Consider the following 25,344-nt stretch of genomic DNA (forward strand, 5'->3'; position numbering starts at 1 on the left):
CCCTGCCTGGAGACCCAGTGAGCTGGCTCTGGGCCCAGCCTTGCCCCCCCTGCCTGCCCAAGGACTGCTGGGACTCTGCCCTGCTTGCTGAGGGCGCCTGGGAGCGCTTTATCCTGTTTATAGCGCTTGGAGCGCTGTGATGGTCTGCCTAGCGCAGGGAGCGCTGTAAATTGCCTCTAGCGCTGGGAGCGCTTTGTCTGCGGAGGCCGGTGCCCACCCGGCATTGTCCGCCCCAAGCGAGTGCCACCTCGCTTATTTTTGAGGGTATTGTCGCCTGGCAGGTGCCCACCCTGCCAGGGACCTTGCCGCCCGTTTTGCGCATTTTCCTCGAGGGTGCCGACCCCTCGGTAAATTCATCCCCCGCCTGCAGTGCCTGAGCCGGGCCGCCGCGCTGCCCGCGACGACCCGGAAGTGGTTGTCCGGCCGGCCAATCGGTGCGCGGCCGACCGGAAGTCCCGCCCACCGCAGCCGAGAGGACAGAGGAAGCCGGAAGCTGCCGGGAGCCGACCCCGGGATCCGGTGAGTGAGGAGGGAGAGCGGCGCCTGCCTTCCCAGCCCAAGAGCCGCCGCAGCACGACCGGGACCAGAGTGGAGCTCCCCGGTGTGGGAGAAGAGTCCAGCACTCCAGGAAGAAGTCGCCCGGTAAGTGGAGCCGGGCCTGGGGGGACTCCGTCGGTACAGACGAAGGGAGGAGGGCGTCGGGGCACATTGCCGGTGCCCGCCCCTCCCCCCTGTGCCATCCGGGTTGCAGGAACCTACCTGGGGGCATTGTGGGTATCTCGAGCCCGTCAAGGCTCCAACGTGAGTGCCGCCATTGTGGGAGAGCCCTGAGAGGCTCCCGGGGCCTGTTAGTGATCTCGAGCCCCCAGAGGGGGGACTCCAACGACGGGCTGCCTTGTTCTTTAGAGCCTGCGAGGCTCGGGCGCAATTTGGCATAATTCGAGCGCAGAGAGGCTCCTGAGTGCCCACATTGTGTTTCAGAGCCCAGAGAGGCTCAGAGGAGGCATTTGGTAGCGTGAAGAGCCCAGCGAGGCTCAAAGGGGCATTTTGATTCCAGAGCCTGTGAGGCTCCCACGATTGGCTCATCCTCAATTGCACCAGTTGCCCAGCACTTTGTGGGCAACTGCTACGTTTAGGCCCCTGGACACTGGACACAGGGCGTCCTAGCCCTAGAGAGGCCAGTTGGCCTAGGGACAGTCACAGGTGGTGACTTACGTGAGTTTGGCGCAATTGTACTTTCTATGCACCTCTGAATGTATTGTTTATGCGTCATGTGCCTTTACACCTCTGAATGAATGTTATGCATTGCATCATGTGTATGTTCTTACACCCCTACAGGTATTGTGATACATAGGTGGTTGTTTTCTCCCTAGTACAGGTGGTGCTAGTGAGGTCCTGGTTACCAGTGATTACTGGTTGTGTGCTATTTTGTGCTGAAGTAAATTTATATTCTACCTTCTAAGTGCTATTTCTGAAAGTGCTACTTCTGATTCCTGACAGTGGTCCAGGTGGCCCTGTCTTGTACATATCCCCTGTAAATTCTGCCCGTGCCTCTGGCACATTGTAAAGTGTGTGTTTTATCTAATGTGTTTTGGTGTAATACAAAGGCTATTTTTATATAACCTTGTGTGGAGTTTCCTTTGTGGTGGGCCTTTGGTTGTTGTTGCTGGGGTGCGTGCGCAAATACTTAGCCTACATCGCCTCCAAGTTTAGCCTTGCTGCTCGCGCCACGTTACCTAGAGGGTGAGTAGGGGTTATCTTGGCGTGTAACTCCCTTGCCCTGACTTGGGTGTGGTGGTCTCTGACTGACTTTGGCGAAAGCCCTGGCCAGCCAGGGATCCCATTTCCAACATCTGTCCTGTGTATCTCTACACCACCCCATCTGCATTACCTCCTCCTTCCTGTGTCTAAATGTTTCTCCCTTTGTATTCTTTGCTTCTCCTTTATGTATCCCAAGCCCCTCCATGTTCTTTCTCTGACTCCCCTCTTTTCACCCTCCATTATCCGCTCAGCATTCCTATCTCCTCTTCGAAGTATTCTTAGGTACTCCTTTCTGCAGCCAAGGCACTACCTCTCCAGCATCCTGATCGACTGTGTATCTCCTGGTCCTCCCTTGTATCCTCTACCCCCACGTTTCTCCCCTGTTACTCCACTCTGTATTTCCTACTCCCTCTAATCTCCTATCTCCACTCTGTATCCCCACTTCCTTTGCTCTCTGTGACATTTCCCTGTGGCCACGTCTTCCCCTCACCCTACCCCTGATTGCAACTAGCTCCATCTCCACCTCCTTTTCAGTTTCATCAGCATCTCATGTGCTGATCCCATCCTGTACCCCAGCCTCTTCATTTCCAATTCCTCCTCTGTGCTTATAAGGCAACTCCTGTTAGTATCCCTTCACCCCACTCCTGCTCCCACCATCGTTGGAAACAGTTCTTGTCTGTGTGTCTCCTCCTCTCTCTTCCCCTCCTTCCTTCCTGGTTCCCTCATCTCTTCCACTCTTGGTCATCTGTTGTTCTCACCCCCCCCTTATGTTCCCAGCCTCCTTCTTTCTATGTCCCGCCCACACACTCTTAAGTCCTGTCATGCTTAAAAAAATGCAGTGGGCCAAAGAATTTTCAGCAGCCCACTGTCAACACTGCCCTACACCGCAGTTGCTGAATACCAAGGCTGCCTATTCTTGATTCCACCTCATCCTTCCAAGACCCTAAAATTCCTCTTGATTTATCTCGCTTGTGGGTTCTTTTTCATCCCCGGTCTATCCCTTTATCATGTTTTGCTACATTTCTCTTCCTCTTTGTTTCCCCCTATTCTACCTTTCTCACTCTTGCTCTGGGTCAAAGTTTGATGATGAAAAATAAGTCCCAGTCCCCCAAAAATGAGTTTGGCTGCCCACCACCTGCAACCACCGGCACAAATGAGGCAGTGCACCTCTGTATCCTCATCTCTTCTTCTCTGCATCATCTGTTATCCTCTTTTTTTGCAGCTTTGGTCAGGTGATCCCCTTTGAAATAATGTTCCTCCTCTTTGCAGCCACAACAGCTCTAATTGTTAGTTGTAACTCCTACCTTGTGAATCTCCCTCCCGCCCTCCATGGTTATTTGCCTAGCTCCTCCTCTATACGTAACCCATTGTTCTCCTTTCCGCGTCTACAGCTCCTCCTCTTTGTAGCCCCACCACCTCCTCTTTGTAGCCCCACCACCTCCTCTTTGTAGCCCCGCCGCCTCCTCTCTGTATTCCCAGCTCGTCCACTCTCTCAACACTTCTCTCGTCACTTCTTTGTCCCCAGTTTTCCCCTCTTCATCTTCTGACCCTCTTGCTTATATCCCCAGGTTTCTCCATCTGCATCTCTGACTCCTCCCTTGTTATCCCAGACCCTCCCCTTTGTATCCCTATTGTTTCATGGCTCCTCCTACTCTTCCTAAGTGCATCCAATCATATTCCACGTCTGGTTTCGTTGCAGGTATTACTGTCTTGCTGTCGCTCACTGTCTTCATGCTGCTGGTGGCTGAGATTATGCCGGCGACGTCTGACTCTATCCCTCTTATCGGTAAGCGACAGCGCGCACGCTCTTATCCAGCTTAGCCTGTAAACGACAGATCCTGCATTTTAGTGCACAGGGAATGGGTGAGAGGAGGGCATTGCTCTAGGTAAAAACAGTAACTAAACAACCCAAAAAGTGCACAGGCACAGTGTATATGTCTTTCCTTTGAGGCCTATTGGCTGTGTCAGAGATTTTATTTTTAGCCATGCTGCACAGCATCTTTAATAAACTGGAGGAAAAGTCATTTGGTGGGTTCTCAGCCCAAGCATAACTGTGCCTACAAAATGATATGAGCATTTTTTTTCTTTTTGTTTACTTATTCGAGTTAGATCAGTGAACAAACACAGAAAAGTTACAAAAGCGGGTGATGGAAAAAACATATGTTGTGAGAAGCAACACGGAGAGAAGAATCACAGAGGGAAGGGAAGGGAGTGGGAGGAAACAACATGGCGGGCACGGGGAAGGAAAGAAACAGAGCAATGCTTGATTTGTAAAAAAAAGTAAGTGCCAGGGCCCTTCTCAGGAGGCCTCTGCAGCTTACGCCACCCATTGCCCGTGCAACACAGCTAATGACCGTACTAACACAATTACTAACTATCATACTCCTACAAATGTAAAATTGAAACTATTCCGGGCACCCCAAAGCTATCAGAATAGTGTGAGCATCACTGATCATGAATTCCTAATGTATATTGAATTCTTAAAAGCTGTTGTTGTGCTCATCTCAAAATTAGACAGCGCCACCATGTGGTGGACTGTCATTAGTCCTGGTCTTGATAATTAAGTGCCGGTGCTGAGCACTGGAAACCACTGGCTCAAATTAAGCAGCGAAACAGAGCAACATGGAGAGGGTTTAAAGGGGATGAGCAAGAGAGAGCAAAACATGGATTTAAAGTGCTTGGGAGAACGGCTCAAAGGGTGAAGTGGTATAAAAGAGAAAGCATATGTAAGATCGTCTGAAAGGACAAAGTTGTGGAAAACAACTTTTTTTGAAGTTATTTGTACATATGCTATGAGAGAAGTGGGTTATCAAGCTGCACTGCATAAGAAAAGCTTAAGAATAGAGTGGTTTAAGCTTTTAAAATTATGATAGTGTTAACAGTAAGATACGAAATGTGCACATAGACGAATAGGAAAAGTCCTCAATGGAATGGTTTAAAATTGACAGCGCGCTGGAGAGCAAGTGGAAGGGTGAATCAGTATACAACTCGAAAATAACTCAGTGCCTGGAAGGTCAAAGGTGTTAAAAGTAAAACTGTTATAATGTTATGAAAAGACAAACAGGGGAAACACATGCACTCTCATGTAGTGTTTTTAGAAAAGAAAACAAAAATTCCCAAAAAGTAGACACTTCTTGGTGGATAAAAGTAGATAGTCCGAGAGACGGTAAACAGGCTATGCTCCATTCATGGGAAAACGCGTGGATGGACGAGCGAAAACAAATACAACCATCAAATTGAGAGTAAGAAAATAAGAGTGACAAAACAAAAAGCCAATGGAAAACAATAGGCGGAGTTGCTTTATAGGTCAATTATCAACACGTCCCTAATAAATTGTTCTCAACTAGATATCTGTGCTGTCGGCAGGCTTCAGTCTAAAAAAAAAAAAGCATTTATATAGATGTTACCACATTTAGCAACTTTTTTAGCCACAGTTGTGTTTTATACTCTTAAACTGGTGAAGATATAGAGGCCAACTTACTGCATAAGAGGTAGAGATACTGCAGGCAGTAATGAGTAAATACCACTGAAAGCTAATAGCGCCCTTCACAGAAGAGGTAAGAATACTGCTGCCAAATATGAGTACATGAAACTGGGGACTAATGCTGCCTTTTGCAGAAGAAAATACAAAGTAGCAGTAAAATCCTGTCTTCAGGGGTTTCAATTACTGCTTCCAGGAAATGCATTATACCCGGTAATAATAGCATTAGTCAATGTAACGAAAAACAGGGACCCCCTGCAATTAAATGGTGGTTCCAAGGGCAAAGGAGAGAACAGCAAATGTAAATAAACACCTCTTGGCAACCGTTTTTTAAAACTAAATAACTGATAAAGATATGGACCTGGAGAACATCTGAAAATATGATTCCATACTTTATTTTATACAGGAATGTCATGTTAAGTTAATGGAGTCTGTAACCCTCCCAAAACAAAAGAATAACATCAAAATATTAATGCAAATAAAGTGCTCAAAGATATAGGAAAATTACAAAGTCAAAAAACACATAACTTATAGTGCAGTCGATGAAACACTAACAGGAACAGGGCGCACAAAATACAATACAATAAAATAGGCCATATATACAATAAAAACTAACAATTGGATTACACAATACAAATTGTAAATCATATAACAAATAGATGATAATGTATATGATCTAATTTAGCAAGTAATATATGGCGCAAATTCCATTATAGAATATAAAAGTGGCTGTAAATATGGCATATTCTATGCTCGTTTCGGCGAACAGTAGCGCAAATAGCATTAGTGCCATGAGGCATCATTACCAGAATAAATACAGCTGACCAGAATAGATGTCTTGCCTATCAAACACAGGATTTATAAAGAGTGAAACTAATAATAGCTAGTCCAAAATTCTAGAAAATGTGCCATCTGTTAAGGAAACATTTGCCGAAATTCTAAAGATCTGCAAGCAAAGACATAGATTTGAAATTCTCTATTTATGAGGCAAAAGATCAAACAGAATAATATAAATCTCACTCAATGGACTTGATTCTTGAAAATAGTTGGGAATCTGCAACCACGTGTTTCTGACTTTGCATAGGGATAGGTTTCCAAAAGGAATTCAAAAACACTTTCATGATTCACTTGGAAAACTGCACCAGTCTCAAATTTCCACGCTTTCGCAGAAATTTGTTGGCGATTTCGTATTGCAAGTGAAAATAGACATTGGAAAAAACGGAGGAAGTGCTAAAAACTAACTCCAAAACAGAGGTCACCAAAATCTCAATATTTTAAAAATAACTAAAATATTTCTGCTCTACATCTTATTTCACTATGCGTCAGTTGTCCCCAACACGCGACGGAGATGGAAAACTAAATGTACGCAGTCCTAAACTGTAGGATTAAAATATATCTGTAGAATGATTTATATGTAAGGGGGAGATTCTGCGATTCGACATTTTGGAATACATTTTTTTGCAAGAGATGTATTTGCAGTCCATGGAATCACATGGAACAGGATACCAGTCGCTCATGATGTTGCATCACCCATGCATAAAAGAGGCTGATGCTACTCTCCGCTAACAACATCTGCTCAGTCCCTGCTTCTTATCTGTGCATATTAAAAAAGAATTGCTAGCATAGGTAAAGCCCAGATCTATAGCAGATTTCTTAATCGCGCTGTCAGGACTTTAAAGAACTTTACATTTGCTTTTATTTTTTCCTCAACATGTTGTTGACATTTTGATGCCAATTAAGCAATTGAAAAACAAAGACAAAATAACCTAATATTTCACTGTAGTGTCATGCATCTGATACATAATATAGTGCTAGTCCAGTGTAGCCACTCTGATCCAATAGCCATACCTTTACAGCCATGTTCATCACACATCATTTCGATCTCATCCAGTGTTAATCTATGGAGACAGTTGCTATAGGTTCTAGGTATTATCCACAATACTCTGCCCACCTCTTCCAAATCTTAGGGTGCTTTTAGGGGCATCCTCTTGCTTTAAATATTAGCACTTCTAGCCCCATACAAAAATGAAGACCCTTCTTGTGTGTATTTTTTCACTTCTTCCACACCCCAACCAATGGCGGAGAAGCAACTTTCCATGCCCTCGCAATGTCCCGCTTCGCCAACGGGAGGCCCAGAAGTGATAGGTGATGCTTATATATGTTGCCCCCAATGCCATCGGTGATGTGGAGCAGGACCAGACGTGGTGAGTATGGAATGTCCCAACCCAAGACCTCCGACAAGCACGTGATGACACCCCGCCAGAATCTAGAGAGTGTTGTACATTGCCATACGGTGTGCATAGGAGTACCATCCGCAGCTTGGCAGCTTGGCAGAGCAGAGATTCAATCAATCCAAATAGTTTGTTTCAAGTGTAGTAGACCCTGTGAAGGTATTTGAATTGTATATAACGTAATCACGCCGCAATAGCAGCGCGGCGTGGGGACTCTAGCGCCTCAGCCCAGTCCTCGTCATCTAGGGGGCCAAAATCCTCTTGCCAAGCCCCTCGCGTTTTGTTGAGTGTAGTGGGGCTATTTGTTACCAGTGTGCGATATATCGTGGTTATTTTATGCTCTTCTAGCTCTCCCATGAATACTTTGGCTTCAGTAGGATTAAAGTCAGGTGGAGTTCCCTGACATGTAAGACAAGGGGAAAAGGCATGGTGGAACTGAAAGTATTTATAGAATTGGGATCTAGGCATCGCATACTTATGTTGCAATTCCTGGAAGAACTTCAGGGTCTGACCGTGGAGAACATCTCCCACCATGGATAATCCTATGGCCTCAGAGCTAGAAAATCCATATCGTTCTGCCAGAGGGATGGGGGGTAAATGACCATTATGCCAGAGTGTTGTTTCTTTTGTCAGCCTGCCCCACCACCCCATTTGTTGCAGCAAGCGCCTCCAGATCTTAAATATCATGGGGGTTGCTGGAGGCATTGTTTTCAGGATCAGACCCACGTAAAGGAGTGTGTGAAGTGACATGTTCCCCATTAACAAGTGTTCGACTGCATATGTGGGATTGCATCGGTCCCCATACCACCAGTCGTTGAGGATAAGAATATGAGAGGCCGCATAGTGCGTCTGAAAGTCAGGCGTAGCTATGCCTCCATAGTACGTAGATTGGAAGCACGTTTTTAATGCCACCCGGGCTGAACCACCATCCCATAGAAAGTGTCGGAGGGTGGAGTTCAGTTGCCTAAACCAGGACGGCAGTATCAGGTACTGGTGATTTTGAAGCTAATATAATAGACGGGGCAGAGAGACCTACCAACCAGGGAGACTGGCAGGTGTGATCAGGAATGTGTCTGTTCCTTGATCTTCATCCACAGCAGGCCAGATTATTTTCCCAAGACACGGGCTGGGAAGACGATAAGAAGACCCCTAGGTATTTAAATTGGTCTCGCACCATTATCACCGTGTCTGCCCATTCGCCCATGAACATCGTCTGTGTATAAAGCTATGCAATCGGAAACTTCTCTGGACCATTCAAAACCACGGATTTGTGCATCAATCCACACCCAGGCTGCGAGAGGCTCCATGGCCAACGTGAAGAGATAGGGAGACAGGGAACATCCCTAATGGGTACCCCATCCTATGGGAAAAGTTTGTGATATGGAGTCTGCGATGCGGACAGAGGCGGTGATATCTGTATATAGGAGTTGAATATATTTAAGAAGGCAGGAACCAAACTTTTTTCGACTTAGGAGTGCAAATAGGTATGTCCAACCAAGGGAGTTGAACGGCCTATCAATTACAGCCAGTAAGAGTGCAGCCAGCTCGCCAAGGCGGTCAACAGACACAATGGCGTTGTGTGCAGGGCAGATATTGTGTTGCGTAGCGAATCCGGGTATAAATCCCACATGATCCGGGTGAACTAAATCTATAATATGTGGTACAATGCGATTGGCTATGACTTTAGCAAGGAGTTTGACTTCCACATTAAGGAGTGATATTGGGTGATATGAGCCATGCTATTCAGGAGGTCGTCCGGGTTTTTAAAATACTGCTATTTCAGCAAGGCGCCAGTCCCTGGAAAGGCTCCCAGCGTCTAAGGCAGCATTGTGCTGCTAGATAAGGGGCCGTCAAGAGGGATTGATTTTTTTTTTTTAAATTCACATGGGAAGCCGTTTGGGCCTGGCGCTTTACCCGGTCTCAGTTCAGATAAAGCCCTCTGGAGTTCCTTGACAGTTATTTACATTTCCTTTTACTGTTCTGGTCCTTAGCTGGTTAAGCTGTTCTTTGAAGATATAGCTCTGGTAAGACATTGAGTTTGAGTATCTGAGATGCCAACCTTTACCACCTCATATGGTTAGCCCTAACTGCTTGGCTTTCCTACCCCTGGTTAGTTCTTCATTGTTTAAAACATTAAGTGCCAGGGCCCAAATATGTCGTGGGAGTCCACTGCAGCTGGCACCGCCCAAAGCTACTGACAATGCGTCAAATGCCAGTGACAGCGGTACCTATGTGCTAGTTTTATCAGTTTGTAAAAGTATGTTAAATCGTTGATGAAATCTGCTAAAAAATAGGAACACAGCACCACCATGTGGTAGATACATTTGTGCCAGTGTTTATAAGTAAGTGCTGGTGCCCAGCACTGGCAAACACTGGTAGTAATTAAGTACTGCCCCTGGTGAGCCAAGAGCTTAAAGGAAGTAACTTGGTTATCCGATTGGAGTGCTATGGAGTGGACGCCATTGTTGTAAATCATTTAATCTTAAATGTATCACATTTGTTTCAAATAGTTCACCATCTCAACATATTACTCGCCCCCTTCCCAGTCTAAGTAAATAGTGATCGTGGTGTATATGGATTGTGACACCCCATCAAACATGGAAATGCACACCTAGAGAAAAAAGGGTTCTCATGCGAGGAAGGAAATGAGTGCATAGCTTTTTAAAGAATGTCCATAGGAAGAGCACTTGTGTTCTAATCCCAGCGACTTCAAGCTGATCACTCGGTGGGTTCCTGCACAAAACAGTTTTCTCCATAGAAGACCATTTTCCATACCTGCTCACAATGAAATGGTGTAGAAATAGAAAAAGACCTCCACAGACTGAAAACTTCCATACACCTTTCGTATTGGCAGCCTCCGCATACAGTAATGACCACTCATAGTACCTAAACTCCCCTATAATCCCCCCGCAGAGGTGCAATGGACCGTACCGGGTAGTTGGGTAGTCAGCAGCTTTTCTCAGCATGGCTGCCTTAGTTTTTTAGCCGAGACACTCTGAGCAGTTCAACCAAGACAGTTCTTATTGAACTCATATATATGGGTTGGCCCTGTCCTAGTGTAGAGCACAAATTGATGGTTTTGAATGTGGTCCAGAGTGGCTGTGATTAAAGTGAGGAATACACCCATTACCTTTTTCTACGCTATAAATTAAGGGCCCGGGCGCCATCATTCTCTGCTGGGCTGGAGTGCTTTTAATGTCTCAGTGCCAGCAGATCTCAGCAAAACTGTCATGCTTTTTTAAAATTGGCATCTCTACTACTCATCATTAGTAAACTGCTGTGCTTTGAGTTTCGCAGGGCCAGCATTTTTCCAGGAGGGATACCATTCTTCTTGAAAGGGAGGATTGTCGCACTTGCCAGAAAGGCTGTGATGCGTTCAATGGCCCAGTACCAGCAGTTCTCAGCAGAGCTGCCGTTCTTTTTAGCAGAGTGGCACTATGATCGAATCGCCCCATTCTAATGGAACTCCATTGGCTCCCCTTGCCTGCTCGCACCATCTTCAAAACCAGCTGCATCATTTACAAATCACAACCAGCTCCCCCGCTTATCTTGCAGACGAGCTCGCCATCTATGGTGGGTCTTGGCATTCCACTAACCAGGACACTACCAGACTGAGGACTTAAGACGTATAAAAAAATCAAAACAAGGCAGCAGCTTTTCCATCTATGCACCCAGGTTCCGGAACAACATCTGTGTATCCATCAGGACCACCCCAACCCTGCTTCAATCTAGGAACGGGTTGAAGGCTCACCCCTTCAAAGAACGCTACATCACAATGCATTACCTGTCCGCAACCCAGCTTCCTCTCCCATCACTCATTCAATTTATGCTCTTCCATGACAGTGTATAGGGATCTGCTTTATTTCGGATCGATTAGCACTATAGAAATACAGTTTACATCTATACATGCATATAGCACTTCATGCTCATCAGAAGAACTGCGGAATTTTAATGGAACAGCACCATCAGTTCTCATATGGTCTGCTCTTCTCTCTATATGTAAATTTAACAAAATTCCCCTTAGGATCAATGTACGCACTAACGCCGGGACTCAAAAGATTCCAAACTTGTCACCCATTCATCCTACATTCACAAACCACTTGTTTACCATAACCATGACTTATGTTATTTTCTTTGAGGTCATGTTTTTTTACGTGTAAAATTAAAAACAAGTAGAAAATGCCCATAAAACATCTAGGCAAACAATATCAATAAAATACAATCTGAGGGATAATAAAAAATTTAAAATATCATTAAAATTCGGAATGACAAATTTTTATTATAAAAAATACAATCCAAAGAAAGCATGGTACACACTGAAGATTAAATATAAAAGAAGGTAAGAAAACATCCTCCCACCTCCCACCTAAGTATAAAGCGAGACCAGAAATCACACCTTAATACTCACCCACCCGATTATCACTTCCAGCTTGAGTCATATCTCAAAGGACCAGCAAAAGACGCCGGCGTCTCACCAACCAAGTCAGGTACAAAAAGTGATATTGCAAATACTAAAGGGGCCTGCTTACATGTTTTGAAAACCACCATGTAATTACTGTCCATGCTTTAAAGGCCAGTTTTTCCTTCGACAAAGGCAGGGCTGTGTGGAGGCGGGTTGAGGGGGCGTTATGCCCCAGGCCCGCCGCTTCCGAGGACCCGCTCACTGCCAGCAAGATTTATTTATAGATTTTTATTTGGATACAAACTCGCTTTCATTACTACTAATGAGGCAGCTTAGTTGGCCAGACCACTAGATGCACCAGATGACGTTTTCTCTTTCTGCGGAGTACATTATTTTTTAATACTTAAAAACAGCTGCTTATAGCGCCTCAAAAACAAGCATCTACAGGGCCCCGCGTTACGTTTTGGCCCCAGGCCTTGCTCAAACCTCTGACAATGCTGAACAATGGTGCACTGAACACAATGATACAGAGTAGAATGTAATCTCCTTAGTTAGATTACAATAGAGAGAACCCTGTATCAGTCTCTGGTTCCGCACCCTTTGTAGTGTAAGCGGCTCATTGGAGGACTCCTAGGGGTGGGCGGAGCTAGCGGAGTTTATCGCCCACCCCTACTCCTACCTTGATGCTATTGCTGGTCATTGCTATATAAATGCAGGTCCACGTGTTATTTTCCCAATTATTGAAATGAAATTGTTCTGATGTGTAAGGCACCTTTGGATCTGTTCTAAGTGGTTAGTTATTTATTATTTCAATTTTAATTTTTTTACATGGAGTATGGCTAGAATGCCATTGGAAACACAAGGAGGGTGAATGTATGCAAGAGTAGATTACACAGAGATGAGTGTATTCTGTGAAGCATTAATTGTGTAAACTCTAAGGCTCAGAGTTCAATTTTTACAGTTTTTTACAAATAAATACGGATGATAAAAATTGTGTTGCTGTATTTATAATTAAAAACACAAAAAACGGAAAGTAAGCTTTCTTTTGGGTGACGCTCAATACTCAAGTTATCATTGCCAGGTCAATAGCTTTGCTCATTGACTGTTTGCGAAATGTAAACATTGAATATTTCCTAAATAAGTGGGTTGTGTACTACAATGTTAATGCTTTCAGCTGAGTGAGTTGTTAGACTTTATGTAGCTGCCTAAAGAAATAAAACCCTTACAGGGATCCCATTTCAGTGTATATTTTTTATTTAAATAAATGTGCAGATATATGATCTGCAATGACAGGCCTTCTAAAAATATATGATAAAAATGATTTAAAACAAAAGTCAAGAATATCAAAAAGTAAACATGGTTTGGACTTTATATAGCTGCCTAAATAAATAAAACCCTTACAGGGGTCCCATTTCAGTGTATATTTTTTATTTAAATAAATGTGCAAAGAAACATATGAGCTGCAATGACAGGTCTTCTCAAAATATATGATAAAAGTGATTTTTTTAAAGTCAAGAATATCAATAAGTAAGCATGGGTTAATACAGACGGAAGGGTGGTTTGGGACTCCTCTCTAATCCTGGCGCTAATTCACACCACTTCTCTGATTCCAGGCCAGTATTTCGCCAGCACAATGGTCATCGTGGGCTTGTCCGTGGTCGCCACCGTCTTCGTCCTCCAATATCACCACCACGATGCGGATGGAGGAAAGATGCCAAAATGGGTAATTGCAATTAGTATCAGGCTTAAGTGACACTAAGGCAGCATAATGCAGAAAAACGTCATCGACAGTACCCCAATCACAAGAGGATATCCTATTTCTTGGCCCTATTACTGGCAGACCATATTGCATGTCAATTAAATGTCAGATTCGTGTCATAATCGAGAAAATGTTTTACTGTGTGTATGGTCTGTGAAAAGTCTTTTTACCATATTCGTACCCTCTTACCTAGGGGTCATAAGCCATTTCCGTACCTTCTGCCAGAAAGACGTATGCATCTAATGCACACCTTTAGACATGGTAAATATATCCTATTTAACTACCCAGGAACAGGGGATATTTGAATTAAGCAGCCAAAATCCAAATACAGTCTTTCCGGCCCTGGGAGTGTTTTTTTCCTATGGCCTCTGATGGGGGGCTGCGTGCCCCCCCTCCCCATATACTGTGTTTACAATCCTGGGGGTGGGCTTCTAGGGACCTCTGATGACTCTGGGGAGGTGCCGCGCATCCCCCCTCATTTATATATCAATTTCGACCCCGGGGTGGACTCCTTGGGGCCACCAAAAGGCAGGAGGGGGGGACCATGTGCCCCCACCCGATTATGAAAAAGAAGAGGCCCTGGGTACCATGTAATAATAAAAAAAAATGTTGTTTACGTTCTTGTGGGACCATAGCAATTTTTGGCGAATGTTTTTTCCCACATATTTTTCCCCAGAAAGGGGATGGGCGTGTCCCTCTGAGTCCCCTCCTCATGTGGCCTAGGGGGCCAGGTTATCCCTACCCGACCCCCTCCCCCTCAAAATATAAATAGCTGTGGGGCAAGGGGTCGCCCGGACCCCCCTTTGCTGGGGCAGCTGTTGCGCTATATAAATAGTGGTAACATAACATAACATAACCTAACATGGCTTGAGGAAGGGGGCTGTGCTGCCCTCTCTACAAAATGTTGTCGGGCCCCAGGCTGTGGAGTCCCCGTGGCTGAAATCGGCACGCACAGGGTGGCAGCGTCTCCCCTCCCCCACAGTAGCGGCTGATCCCCTTTTAAAGTTGCCCCTAGGTGCAACCCCAAAGCTCTCAATGTGGTCCGTTATAAACAGTGTTTATAACTAGCCATGATTCTAGACTCTGGTGTTGAGGCTGAAGGCAGCACGAGTTTCTCACACTGCCTGGCAGTGTGTGAAAACAAATTAAACAATATATAAAATTAAAAGAAAAAACACGTACTTACCGCTACGCCAGCCCTCTCCGGTCTAATCTCTGCAGCAAGGGGTCACTGAACCAACTCCCCTCCCCCACTCCAACCGCTGCAGCATGAGAGCAGCGCCAAGAGTGGCTTGTGTGGATGGCTCAGCCCTCCTATAGGCACTGAAGACGGAGGCCTGCTCTCCACCCAGCTGTCTTAGACAGCACGGGTGGAGAGGATAAAGTGCGCATGTCAAGCTGGCCGTCGAAAAACGGCCAGCTAAAGTGACATGCACACTTTAAAATAAAACCTATAAATAAATTTTTTTTTTCTAAATTTAAAAAAAACCATTAGGTGTGCACCATTCCTCTTCCACTGCTGCCCCCGTCCCAATACTTGGCTTTGGCTGGCCCACTGCTCTAAAAAATAAATTGTAATAAAATAATTTTATTACAGTTTTATTTTTTATGTTTGCTGTGCTCGCAGCTGCTCCCCCTACAAATATCGCTGCGCCCTGGGAAATAGGGTTCCTGGGGCCAAAGTAGGCTCGGGAGGGGGCCGGCCACGTGGCCCTGTCCCTTTTATTTAAATAGGTTGTCCCGGAGCATGGGGTCCCTGGGGCCGATAAATGCTCAGGGAGCTGGGCAGCGTGGCTCCCCTCTCCTTAAAAAAAATACACGTTCATGGGGAAGGGGGTCCCCAGAGCTTAAAGAGGCTCGAGGAGGAGGGCACATGGCCTCCCTCCCCTTTATTTTTAGAAATGGCCCTGCAGCATGGGGTACCCAGTGCCTAACAAAGGTCGGGGAGGAGCTCCCGGTCACCCTCCTCTTTAATTAAAAAACAAATGGCCCTGGGGATGGGGTCTCCATGACCAGGTCCTATGGCCAACCCCCCACTGTGCAGGGCCAAAGGCCGTGCGCAGCATGGGGTTGGCTGTATGGAGGGTAGGGGAGTTGGCCCTGGCCCTGCAGCCAACCCACCGCTGCACACAGCTGTTGAATTTACATATGGTAATTAAGTATTACTTTACGTTAAAAAACCCTAGAAATTCACTGAGAATACCAAAGGTTAAAGTCACGCTATAGATTAGGTGTAATAAAAAGATCTGCTTTCGTTAAAAAAAAAAAAAACTCAATAATTCACTGCAAAAACCAAAGGTTAAAATAACGTTATAGTTAGGTGAATTTGTCAGTGACAACATTCACAATTTGAACCAAAAAAAACATTGAAATTCACCAGTTGTTGTTAGCAGCAGTAACTACAACTTGTGCCCCCGCCATGCGCCGCTTATGATCTCACATATGATATCACTCGTGACATGTTCTGGGGCATTAGTGATGACATCATCCAATGAGTGTGTTAGTTTGTTTTATAGTTTTAATGGTGGCAGGTAACTAACATATTACTTTTCTATGTTATTTGGATAGCTACAGTCAAGCCAATGGGTGTAAGTGTTTACAAAACGCATGTGCCCCTGATGCCCGTAGCTCTGTACGGGTATTGAACACGTTATACATCTTTGTATTCAAGAGTAACTCTGTGTGCAGGTGACAGTTGACTTGTGTTCATTATGTTCCACACAAGGTTTTTGGTTCTGCAGAAAACAGGATGAACATCCTACACAGTAGATACTAACTAACGTTTGCAAGCAGCCTTGAGTTATTAGAGAGAATTTTGTCAGCATAACAATTTCTACATAACATAGAAGACTGTGCGAACCAGGTACTAACCTATGTACGTATGCTTGTTTTGCTGAGAAGGTGGGATATCTGTTTTCACTGCAGTATAAAAGGTGGAGGGATTCAGATCTTTAGCACCTTCAGCTCTTGGTTATTTTTTGCAAATAGTTTTTTTTTTTTTGCAACTGTTGCATAGAGTGTACACTGTTCTTAGTAGATTCTTTTGAATAGTTTGCAAACAGTGACACTCTTATGATAAAAACAACACAAACAGTGTGGTATAGAAAAGAACTCTCCATAGAGTAAACACTGTTTACAGTACCCAGTTCTGTACTGATGTCAACTTCATTTCTTAATGTAGGTTCGGTGTGTTTCATGCAGGTTTGATGCAGATAAAAGCTGTCCGTAGTAGAGCTTTTGTTTTAGAACTGGCATTCACTGTTTTGGCTTTCTGTGAAAAGTTGTGTACAGACTGAACACCGTACTCAAAGAGGGTTTCCCATATATCTGTGGTTGATTGTTAATGTGAACTTGTATGGTACAGGGTCAATGTTGCACATAATGCACGCTTTCTACACCGAAGGGAGTTGTATCTGTGATGGCGCTAATGATGCCTGTTATTCTTTTGTACTGTGTCAGGCCTCTAATGCCAGAGTAATTTAGAGAGAGAAGCTTGGATGATGTCATCAGTGATGCCATTTGAAATGTCATTGATGTCATACATGATGTCATAGAACATGTCATGAGTGATGTGATATATGAGATCATATGCAGTGCATGGCGAAGGCACAAGTTCTAGTTAGCGCTACAAATTAAAACTGATACATTTCTGTGTTTCTTTTAGTTCAGAATGTTAAGGTTGGCATTGACAAATTCACCTAACCATAATGTTACTTTAACCTTTGTTTTTGCAGTGAATGTAAATATATATATAGCTTCTAAAGGCAATGTTTTTGAAGCAGGGAGGAATTATTTTTTAATTTAATATTGAAGAAACCCATTTCTGCATGTCCTGTAGCTCTCCCTCAGGCCTGCTGGTCAAACTCTTGTTCTCAGTCTTAGGTGGCAGTGTGAATAGAGTCATGTGGAAAACCCAGCCTTACGCCCCTCTGTGTCTTTGCTTTTCCAAGGTGCGGATCTTTGTTCTGAAATGGTGCGCCTGGTTCCTGAGGATGAAGAAGCCTGGGGAGGAAGTTGAGCCCAGGCCCCAGTGTACCCCAAGTCTTCTGAGTTGCAGCTCTGACAGTGAGCACACCACTCCTGATCGGCATGGCAGTGGTCCCAACAGTGCCAATGGAAACCTACTATACATTGGCTTCCGAGGCCTAGAAGATCTGCACCACACCCCCGGCAAGACCTCAGACCTTCTGCACAAGCAGCCTGACTTCCCCGCTTCTCTTTCCCTGCACTCCAACGGGGTGCCGCCCAGCGGGCATAGCTCCGAACCCGGAGATCCCCAACTCGAGAAGATCCTGGAGGAGGTGCAGTACCTGGCGGACCGCTTTCGTAGCCAGGACGTCGACGAGGCGGCCTGCAACGAGTGGAAGTTTGCCGCCACAGTCATCGACCGTATGTGTCTGGTGGCTTTTACTATCTTCAACATCATCTGCACCATTTCCATCCTGATGTCGGCACCCAACTTCGTGGAAGCGATCTCCAAAGACTACATCTAGGGAGGAGCCACACTAACTCGGGTTGAAGGAGAGCCGGTCTGACTGAGGAGACTGGCCCAAGTGGCTGCTCTTTGTGTTCCTAAACGCAAGAACCACTGAGGACAAAGGGGGAGGAGAGAATCCTCGTCGCCGGCACAACTTCCACCATACAGCTGCCCAGAGTCCTCAGTGCCATTCACAAGCCTGGACAGTGTTGTGGGAGGACATTTCAGAGTGCTGCCCTGCACATAGCCTTTCATGACCCATTGCGGAGACCAAAAACAGTCAGAGAGAGTTGCTTCAAGCCTCTATTGATTATGACAATAGGTGGCTTGCTTACTACGAGGCATTCTCACTTGATTCCAGTACTACCAGTTGAAGCAGCCATTTGCACTTGTAGCATGGATCATATTGTGCAGTGGAAGAAGCTGCTGATAGTACCAACCAACTCCATTTACCCTGTATTAACTAAGCAGTTGACTTACTCTCCATATACCTAAGGATGTACTAAGACTCTCAGTAGTTATGTGGCATGATACACCAGTACAGTGACGTCACATAGCAGCTCTGTGACATCACAGAGTATGGCTCAGATGCTGTGGCGTGCCACATGGCTCCTCTGTGACATCACAGAAGTGAAAGGTCACCTTCAGGGTTCTCGCTGACCAGGACTGTGAAGAATGATATTCTTATTTTGTACGCATCAGCAGTCGAATGTTGCTTTTCCTGCCTTTTATACTATTTCTGCACAGCTGCCGGACGGAATGGCGAGCTCAGCATGTGGCAGAAACTTTCTGAGGACGTAATTGCCGGCACATTTAGTCTTACCGATATTTCATCTTTTGACTAGTTTCCCAGTGAATTATAAATTAAGTTTAGGTATTTAACCGTCCACATCACACAAGCATCCTAGCACACATTGATAACAGTTGGACCCAGATTTATGACTGGCTAGTTTTGCCCTTGCATCACAGAAGGCAACGCAAGCCCTTAACCCCGCCGGCCGTCCGACGTCACGGTGGGCGTGTGCGGAGGACGGCCGGGGGCCGTCCGAACCACGCCCACGCCATAAATCACCCGCACCGCGGTGAAATATTCGCCGCAGTCAAGGGGTTAAGTCATATTTACTGAGCCACGCAGAGCCAACTTGCGTGGCATAGTAAATCTAAAGGAACGCAAGGCAATGCAAGTTGCTACCTTGCTTTACCCTGTATTGGGAAGGCATTAAATGTGGGGGGGGGCAATTCCCACTCACCCGTCCATGGATTTTGGTGCATTCCCAGATTTACTGGGAATAATAAACTAGGGAATGCGTCGTAGTGCTTCGCCATCCCAACAGAGGCGTAACGAGGAGAAATATCCTCATTTCTTTTAGTTATTTCCTCTTTCTGCAGCACACAAGGGAAGAGGAAAATGGCTCTGAGGATTGTTTTTTATGCAGGAAGGTGTCCCTTCCTGTACAAATACAATCCTGTTTGTAACGCAGGCACCCTGGCACCATGACGCAAGGATGCCTCCACTGGTGCGAGTCAGAACTCGGTGTGCCAGCGCAGAGAGAGAGAGAGAGAGAGCAGGCATGGACTATATCTTTGAAAATCTGGCGCATTCCTGCTCTGTCTATTTAATGCAACGAGTCGTCTTGCTGCGTAGCGTTGCACCAAATGTTGGTAAATCTTGCCCTTGATGTGTTCCAGCGTTGTCATTAATGCATCAGAAACAAAACAGCAATAGTCTTATCCCTGCACAGGGCTGCGTTGTGTTGGGAATGGGTGGTGACTGCGTATTAGGACAATTTAGATTTTATTTCTAATTGTTTGGAATGTTAGGTATTTGCAAACTATTACGCTAAGCTGCTTTTAGATTGCACAGCTTAAACCGTTTTCATGGCCCTTTGGGGTGCTTGGCTGAGTGTAGTTGAGAAAAGGTTCATTATGGTGGAAGATGGTTATATCACAGAATTTGTTCTGGGGATTTTACTTAATTTGCGTGAGAGCGCCATCCCCATCAGTGCTCGTGGTGGGCACTCATTGTCTGTCACTGTGCCGATATTGACCCTATGCCGTGGTTGGGCAGTATACAACATCTCTAACTAGTGTGAAGAGTACCTCAACAGTGCTCAATGTATGAAAATTAACAAGTACAGAGTCCGAATGTTGTTCTTAGGAGCCCACCACTGGTGCAGCTCAAGAGTGTGCTAATCAATTGGGGGGGGAGAAGGAAAGTACTGATCCCTCAGTTTCCTTGGGTAATTACAAATAATCAAGAGGGAGGGATCACTTGTCCTGCGTGAACCAGGGTATGCAGGAGATCGAACAACGGTGTCTCCAAAATTAAACCCTCATGCACGTGTAGGGTAGCGTGGTAAGCGGTATATCTTGATTCTCCGCTCTTCTGACACGTGTGTGCATAATCATCTGGGTTTTCGGTATGCAGCCTCCACCAGGAGGATCTTACCCTCGGTAAAAACAGTAGTGACCCAGTGATGTGGAGGGAGTGTAGGACAATAAAAATCCCCCGGAGACCCAGTAAACGGACTTTTATTAAATCTGGGTTCGGGTGGATCCCATTAGGGGAATGCTCCAGTCGTGTGCGCTCTGTTGAAAAAGTTAAGTTTTCAGGACGCACTAGCATTCAAAATGATTTAAAATGGCCAACATGTTTCAGCCCTCTATGCCGTGAATCGGACTTTAGGGCTTTCTTCAGGACCCGTGGTGAAAGGTGATAGTGATGCTAAACTATTAAATTTATAGCAAGCAGGTGTTTAGAAAAAGGGAAATTTTCAACCTGTTTCTTGGTTCTCGAGGTCACGATGTACCTATAGTTCAAACATAATGATAAAGGACATACACAGACATACACAAATACACAAAAAAGGGTAAGGGAGACACATAATGTAGTGAATTCACTACTAGTCAATGCAGATTGTTGCAACTTAAAATAGCAATACTTCGTAGAGTGCCCAGTCTCGATTTCAACCTATGCCTCTTTCTTCACCCGCCCTACTCTCCCTTTTCCTTTATCTCTCACTTCAAATGTCTTTGCATCCCTCTTTTCCCCCTTTGTCATTGTTTTCCTCTTTCCCTTCCTCTCACATTTCTTCCTGTTTTGCCTTACACTTGCTCCGGGTCAAAGTCTGATGATGAAAAATAACTCCTGGTCTTTGAAAATCAGTGACTCTGCTCACAACCTGCAACCACTTCAACAAATTAAGCACTGGTATGGATTCTATTCCAAGCAAGCCAAATGGCCCTTCATGATCTGGTTGGGTAGCAAAAGACAGCCATAACTAGGGTGAAGTGGTCCCAAACTCTCTGGCACCAGCACAATTTCACCTGCTTTACTAGTGATAACTATGGCCTCAGTTTGATCTTTCAAACTGCCATGAACCTCTAGGGTGATCCATGGGTTTATATGCATGTGGAGATTATCTTTGAGTGGTGGGAGATTTAATAAGTCTTCAGCTGGATCAAAAAAGTGTTCAGCAGGTCACAAGTTTGAATCCTAGCAAGGTTGACTCGGCCATCCATTCTCCCATAAGTAAATCATTTGAATACCATGAGTGGTTAACACTAGCCCCTGTTAGTTACAGTGCTAAGAATGGATGCTGCTTTGCCCCCAAGAGCCAAATGCAAGCTGAGCAGTATAAGTATTTGGTATGTGAATTACACAGGAAAAGGCATGTAAAATTATGATAAAGGTTGTCAAATTGAAATGTTGTTTCTTTAACATTTGGAAGTGTTTCACCTTGGTGCCTATGGCTGTATAACTTGCATGTAGTGGCATTTATTAAAAGTGAAAGTTAATTTATACAAACTTGTAAAAAACATAATGAACCACTCACCCCTCGCAATGATGCTGAGCTAAGAGACAAGCTACTTGTCATGTGCCCCTTGCAACTGGCCAATATTTGTGTTATAGGTACTAGGTGGAGCAATAGCACAGTCTATTCCATAAATAGAAGTTATTTTTTATAGAGCACATCTGAAACGGAATTATTTCAGGGTGCTCTCAAGGGTGACAAACAGAAAAGCAAGGCAGTGAGGTAAAGTGACTATGAGTAAGATTACACAGTTTAGTTCAGAGGGGAAGCTGGGATTTGAACCCAGGTTTGCTGGTTCCATATTGTGCAACTTAGCCTCTGGAGTGGTATCTTTAGTCTCTACCCTGTTTAAATCCAGGTGCGAGAACACCAGGCCAGTCGTGATCAGGCAGAGCAGAATTCCATGCGGTAATTTCGCTCCATCATTATCGTAATCAGTGCCTTAGTTTAAGCCAAGGTGGTGTGACAGGACAGCTTTATAAAGTATCAAGGGACCACATCACTGCCAGCTGCTGGAGTCACTGGTGGGAGGCACCTATTTTTTGGGGGGTGGGGGGGATTTTATAAAGTGCGAACTCGACCCGAAGGTATTGGAGCACTTTACATGAGCACCAGTTGCGTTACACATGGACACATTCATTTTTTGGGGCGCGGGGAGTTTGTGATTTGCTCAGAATCACAGGATGTTGAGCGTCGTTGCCGAGACTCGAACCCAGTTTCCCAGCTTCGAGGTCGACCGCTCTAGCCGTTAGGCCACATCTTGTGAAAGGTGTTAAATGTGGCACTTCGCTTTTGCTAAAGGCTTGCAAGTGAGACAGAAATATGGTTTGTGTTGGCAATGAGCTCTCACAGTTTTCTGAGCATTACCACCGAACCATTATCCCTTCGAAAAATACACCCAGCACGTCTTATTTATTCCCTTCAAAACAGCACTGTTTCGAATGCGTCAAACACACTTAGCACTCATTTATTTTAAAATGGTTTCACTATAAATCATATCTAGGCTCAAGCACTGATCTACATTGTGCAATAGGTATGCATGGTTTACAATAGTTGAATAAATATTTTATATATTTCTCCTGTGTGCCATACTGATTTTATTTCATTTGTTGGAGTCCGATTCAGAGTTATAATAAAATCTTATAAAGCTTTTGAACTATAGGACATGCTTTTACATGTATTAAAAAACATGACTTCATATGTAATCACTGTTATCAGTTAAGTTTGTTAATATCCAGATGAAATAATGAACAATAACTCATTAACTATGCATTGCTTCTTAAAGAAATCTTTGTACCCTTAATTTGTGTTTCATTGCATGCCAGTATGCATTTTAGTATATGCTAATCAAATGGAGGGGGGAGAAGGAAAGTACTGATCCCTCAGTTTCCTTGGGTAATTACAATTAATCAAGAGGGAGGGATCACTTGTCCTGCGTGAACCAGGGTATGCAGGAGATCGAACAACGGTGTCTCCAAAATGAAACCCTCATGCACGTGTAGGGTAGCGTGGTAAGCGGTATATCTTGATTCTCCGCTCTTCTGACACGTGTGTGCATAATCATCGGGTTTTCCGGTATGCAGCCTCCACCAGGAGGATCTTACCCTCGGTAAAAACAGTAGTGACCCAGTGATGTGGAGGGAGTGTAGGACAATAAAAATCCCCCGGAGACCCAGTAAACGGACTTTTATTAAATCTGGGTTCGGGTGGATCCCATTAGGGGAATGCTCCAATGATGTGCGCTCTATCGAAAAAGTTAAGTTTTCAGGACGCACTAGCATTCAAAATAATTTAATTTAATTTAATTTAATTTAATTTTAATTTAATTTAATTTAATTTAATTTAAATTAATTTAATTTTTTTTGAATGCTAGTGCGTCCTGAAAACTTAACTTTTTCGATTTTTATTGTCCTACACTCCCTCCACATCACTGGGTCACTACTGTTTTTACCGAGGGTAAGATCCTCCTGGTGGAGGCTGCATACCGAAAAACCCGATGATTATGCACACACGTGTCAGAAGAGCGGAGAATCAAGATATACCGCTTACCACGCTACCCTACACGTGCATGAGGGTTTAATTTTGGAGACACCGTTGTTCGATCTCCTGCATACCCTGGTTCACGCAGGACAAGTGATCCCTCCCTCTTGATTAATAGTATGCATTTTAGTCCATTATTTTATACTCGGAAAATGACAGAATGTTTATAATTCATGAATTATTGTTTTAATGTAGACCCACACACTGCCTCAAACACACTTTGCATGCATTTTCCGACACGTTGGCATACATGAGTGTATAATCTATCTTTGTGTATATATACATGTGTAAATACACATTTGTAGAATGGATGTATGACGTTACAACGCATACTTTTACCACGCATACCTTTACAACGCGGTTTTTACCACGCATACCTTTACAACGCACTTCTCAGAAGTGTCTAACTAACTTCCAACCACCACCTGTTACAATGACCAGCAGAACATACCATCTCCGAGAATTCCAATCACCTCACAAAAAGGGAACCCCACACTTGCCGAGATGGTACAGTCTGCCTCATCATGCCTGGTAGTCATCACAAAATTACAAGCGTATATTTACACCCATATGTAAACATAAATGGACTAATTACCCTTATAATGATGGGGGATTATTGTCACTACTACTGCAGCTGGACAACACTGGGTTTGATTAGTGCACTAGAAGTAGAACACTATTATAATACCCAGAATGCATTAGTCTAGCACACAAAGTTCAGGACTGGAAACAATGCCTGTAATGACCTGGAGGGCGGAGGTCAGCCTACCTATACATACACAAGGTCAACCATGGAGATGGACACTACAGTTGTTGGAAAAGTTCAATCAGTTTCAAGGTCAACTCAAGAGTGGCTCATACACTGAACCTAAATGTAACCTTAAAAAGCCAGTTAATCAAAATCAAAAGAACCCAAGTTAGCTGTCACATTACAAAAATAATTCATATCACAATGAAACAACTCAACAGAATAAATGGCAGTGACCAATTCGGTAAATCATGAATCAAAATTTTAAAATATTTAGTAGTAGTGAGAACAAGGTTTCACCGTAAGATATCGCGCATAAAGGTAACTTTTATATTTCAGTTTCACTTTACAAGCAGATAATACACAAAAGGGCATAGTTGAACACAGTGACCAAGGGGCCACTGTAGTATTAAACTGATGCCCCAAAACAATTATATTTAGTTAAATAGTTACAGGTCCTATGCTGGATATAAAGGACACTCTTTGTTCAATCTGGATAAAACCAGCATGCTTCAAAAATAAATGCAAAATTGAGAAAACTGCATTGTACTGAGGGCGAAAATACACTTTAAGCTCTCAAGAAGATTATTGTGAATATAAATTGGAAACCTTACACTTAGACCAGATGTA

At 44.4% G+C, this 25,344-nt stretch overlaps 1 protein-coding gene across 1 annotated transcript in view; it reads left to right on the forward strand.

Annotated features, from left to right (window-relative positions):
- LOC144799759 (neuronal acetylcholine receptor subunit alpha-7-like) overlaps positions 1 to 19,098 on the forward strand; it is an 81,570-nt gene extending 62,472 nt beyond the window's left edge. Inside the window, exons 9-11 of the mRNA XM_078671289.1 lie at positions 3,461 to 3,547; positions 13,489 to 13,598; positions 17,585 to 19,098. Coding sequence (XP_078527415.1) covers positions 3,461 to 3,547; positions 13,489 to 13,598; positions 17,585 to 18,127 — 740 coding nt within the window. The 3' untranslated portion in view covers positions 18,128 to 19,098. The remainder of the gene's footprint in view (positions 1 to 3,460; positions 3,548 to 13,488; positions 13,599 to 17,584) is intronic.
- The last annotated feature ends 6,246 nt before the right edge of the window (positions 19,099 to 25,344 follow it).

The sequence above is a fragment of the Lissotriton helveticus genome, chromosome 12 (assembly GCF_964261635.1).
Source record: "Lissotriton helveticus chromosome 12, aLisHel1.1, whole genome shotgun sequence".
In the NCBI taxonomy this organism is placed as follows: domain Eukaryota; kingdom Metazoa; phylum Chordata; class Amphibia; order Caudata; family Salamandridae; genus Lissotriton; species Lissotriton helveticus.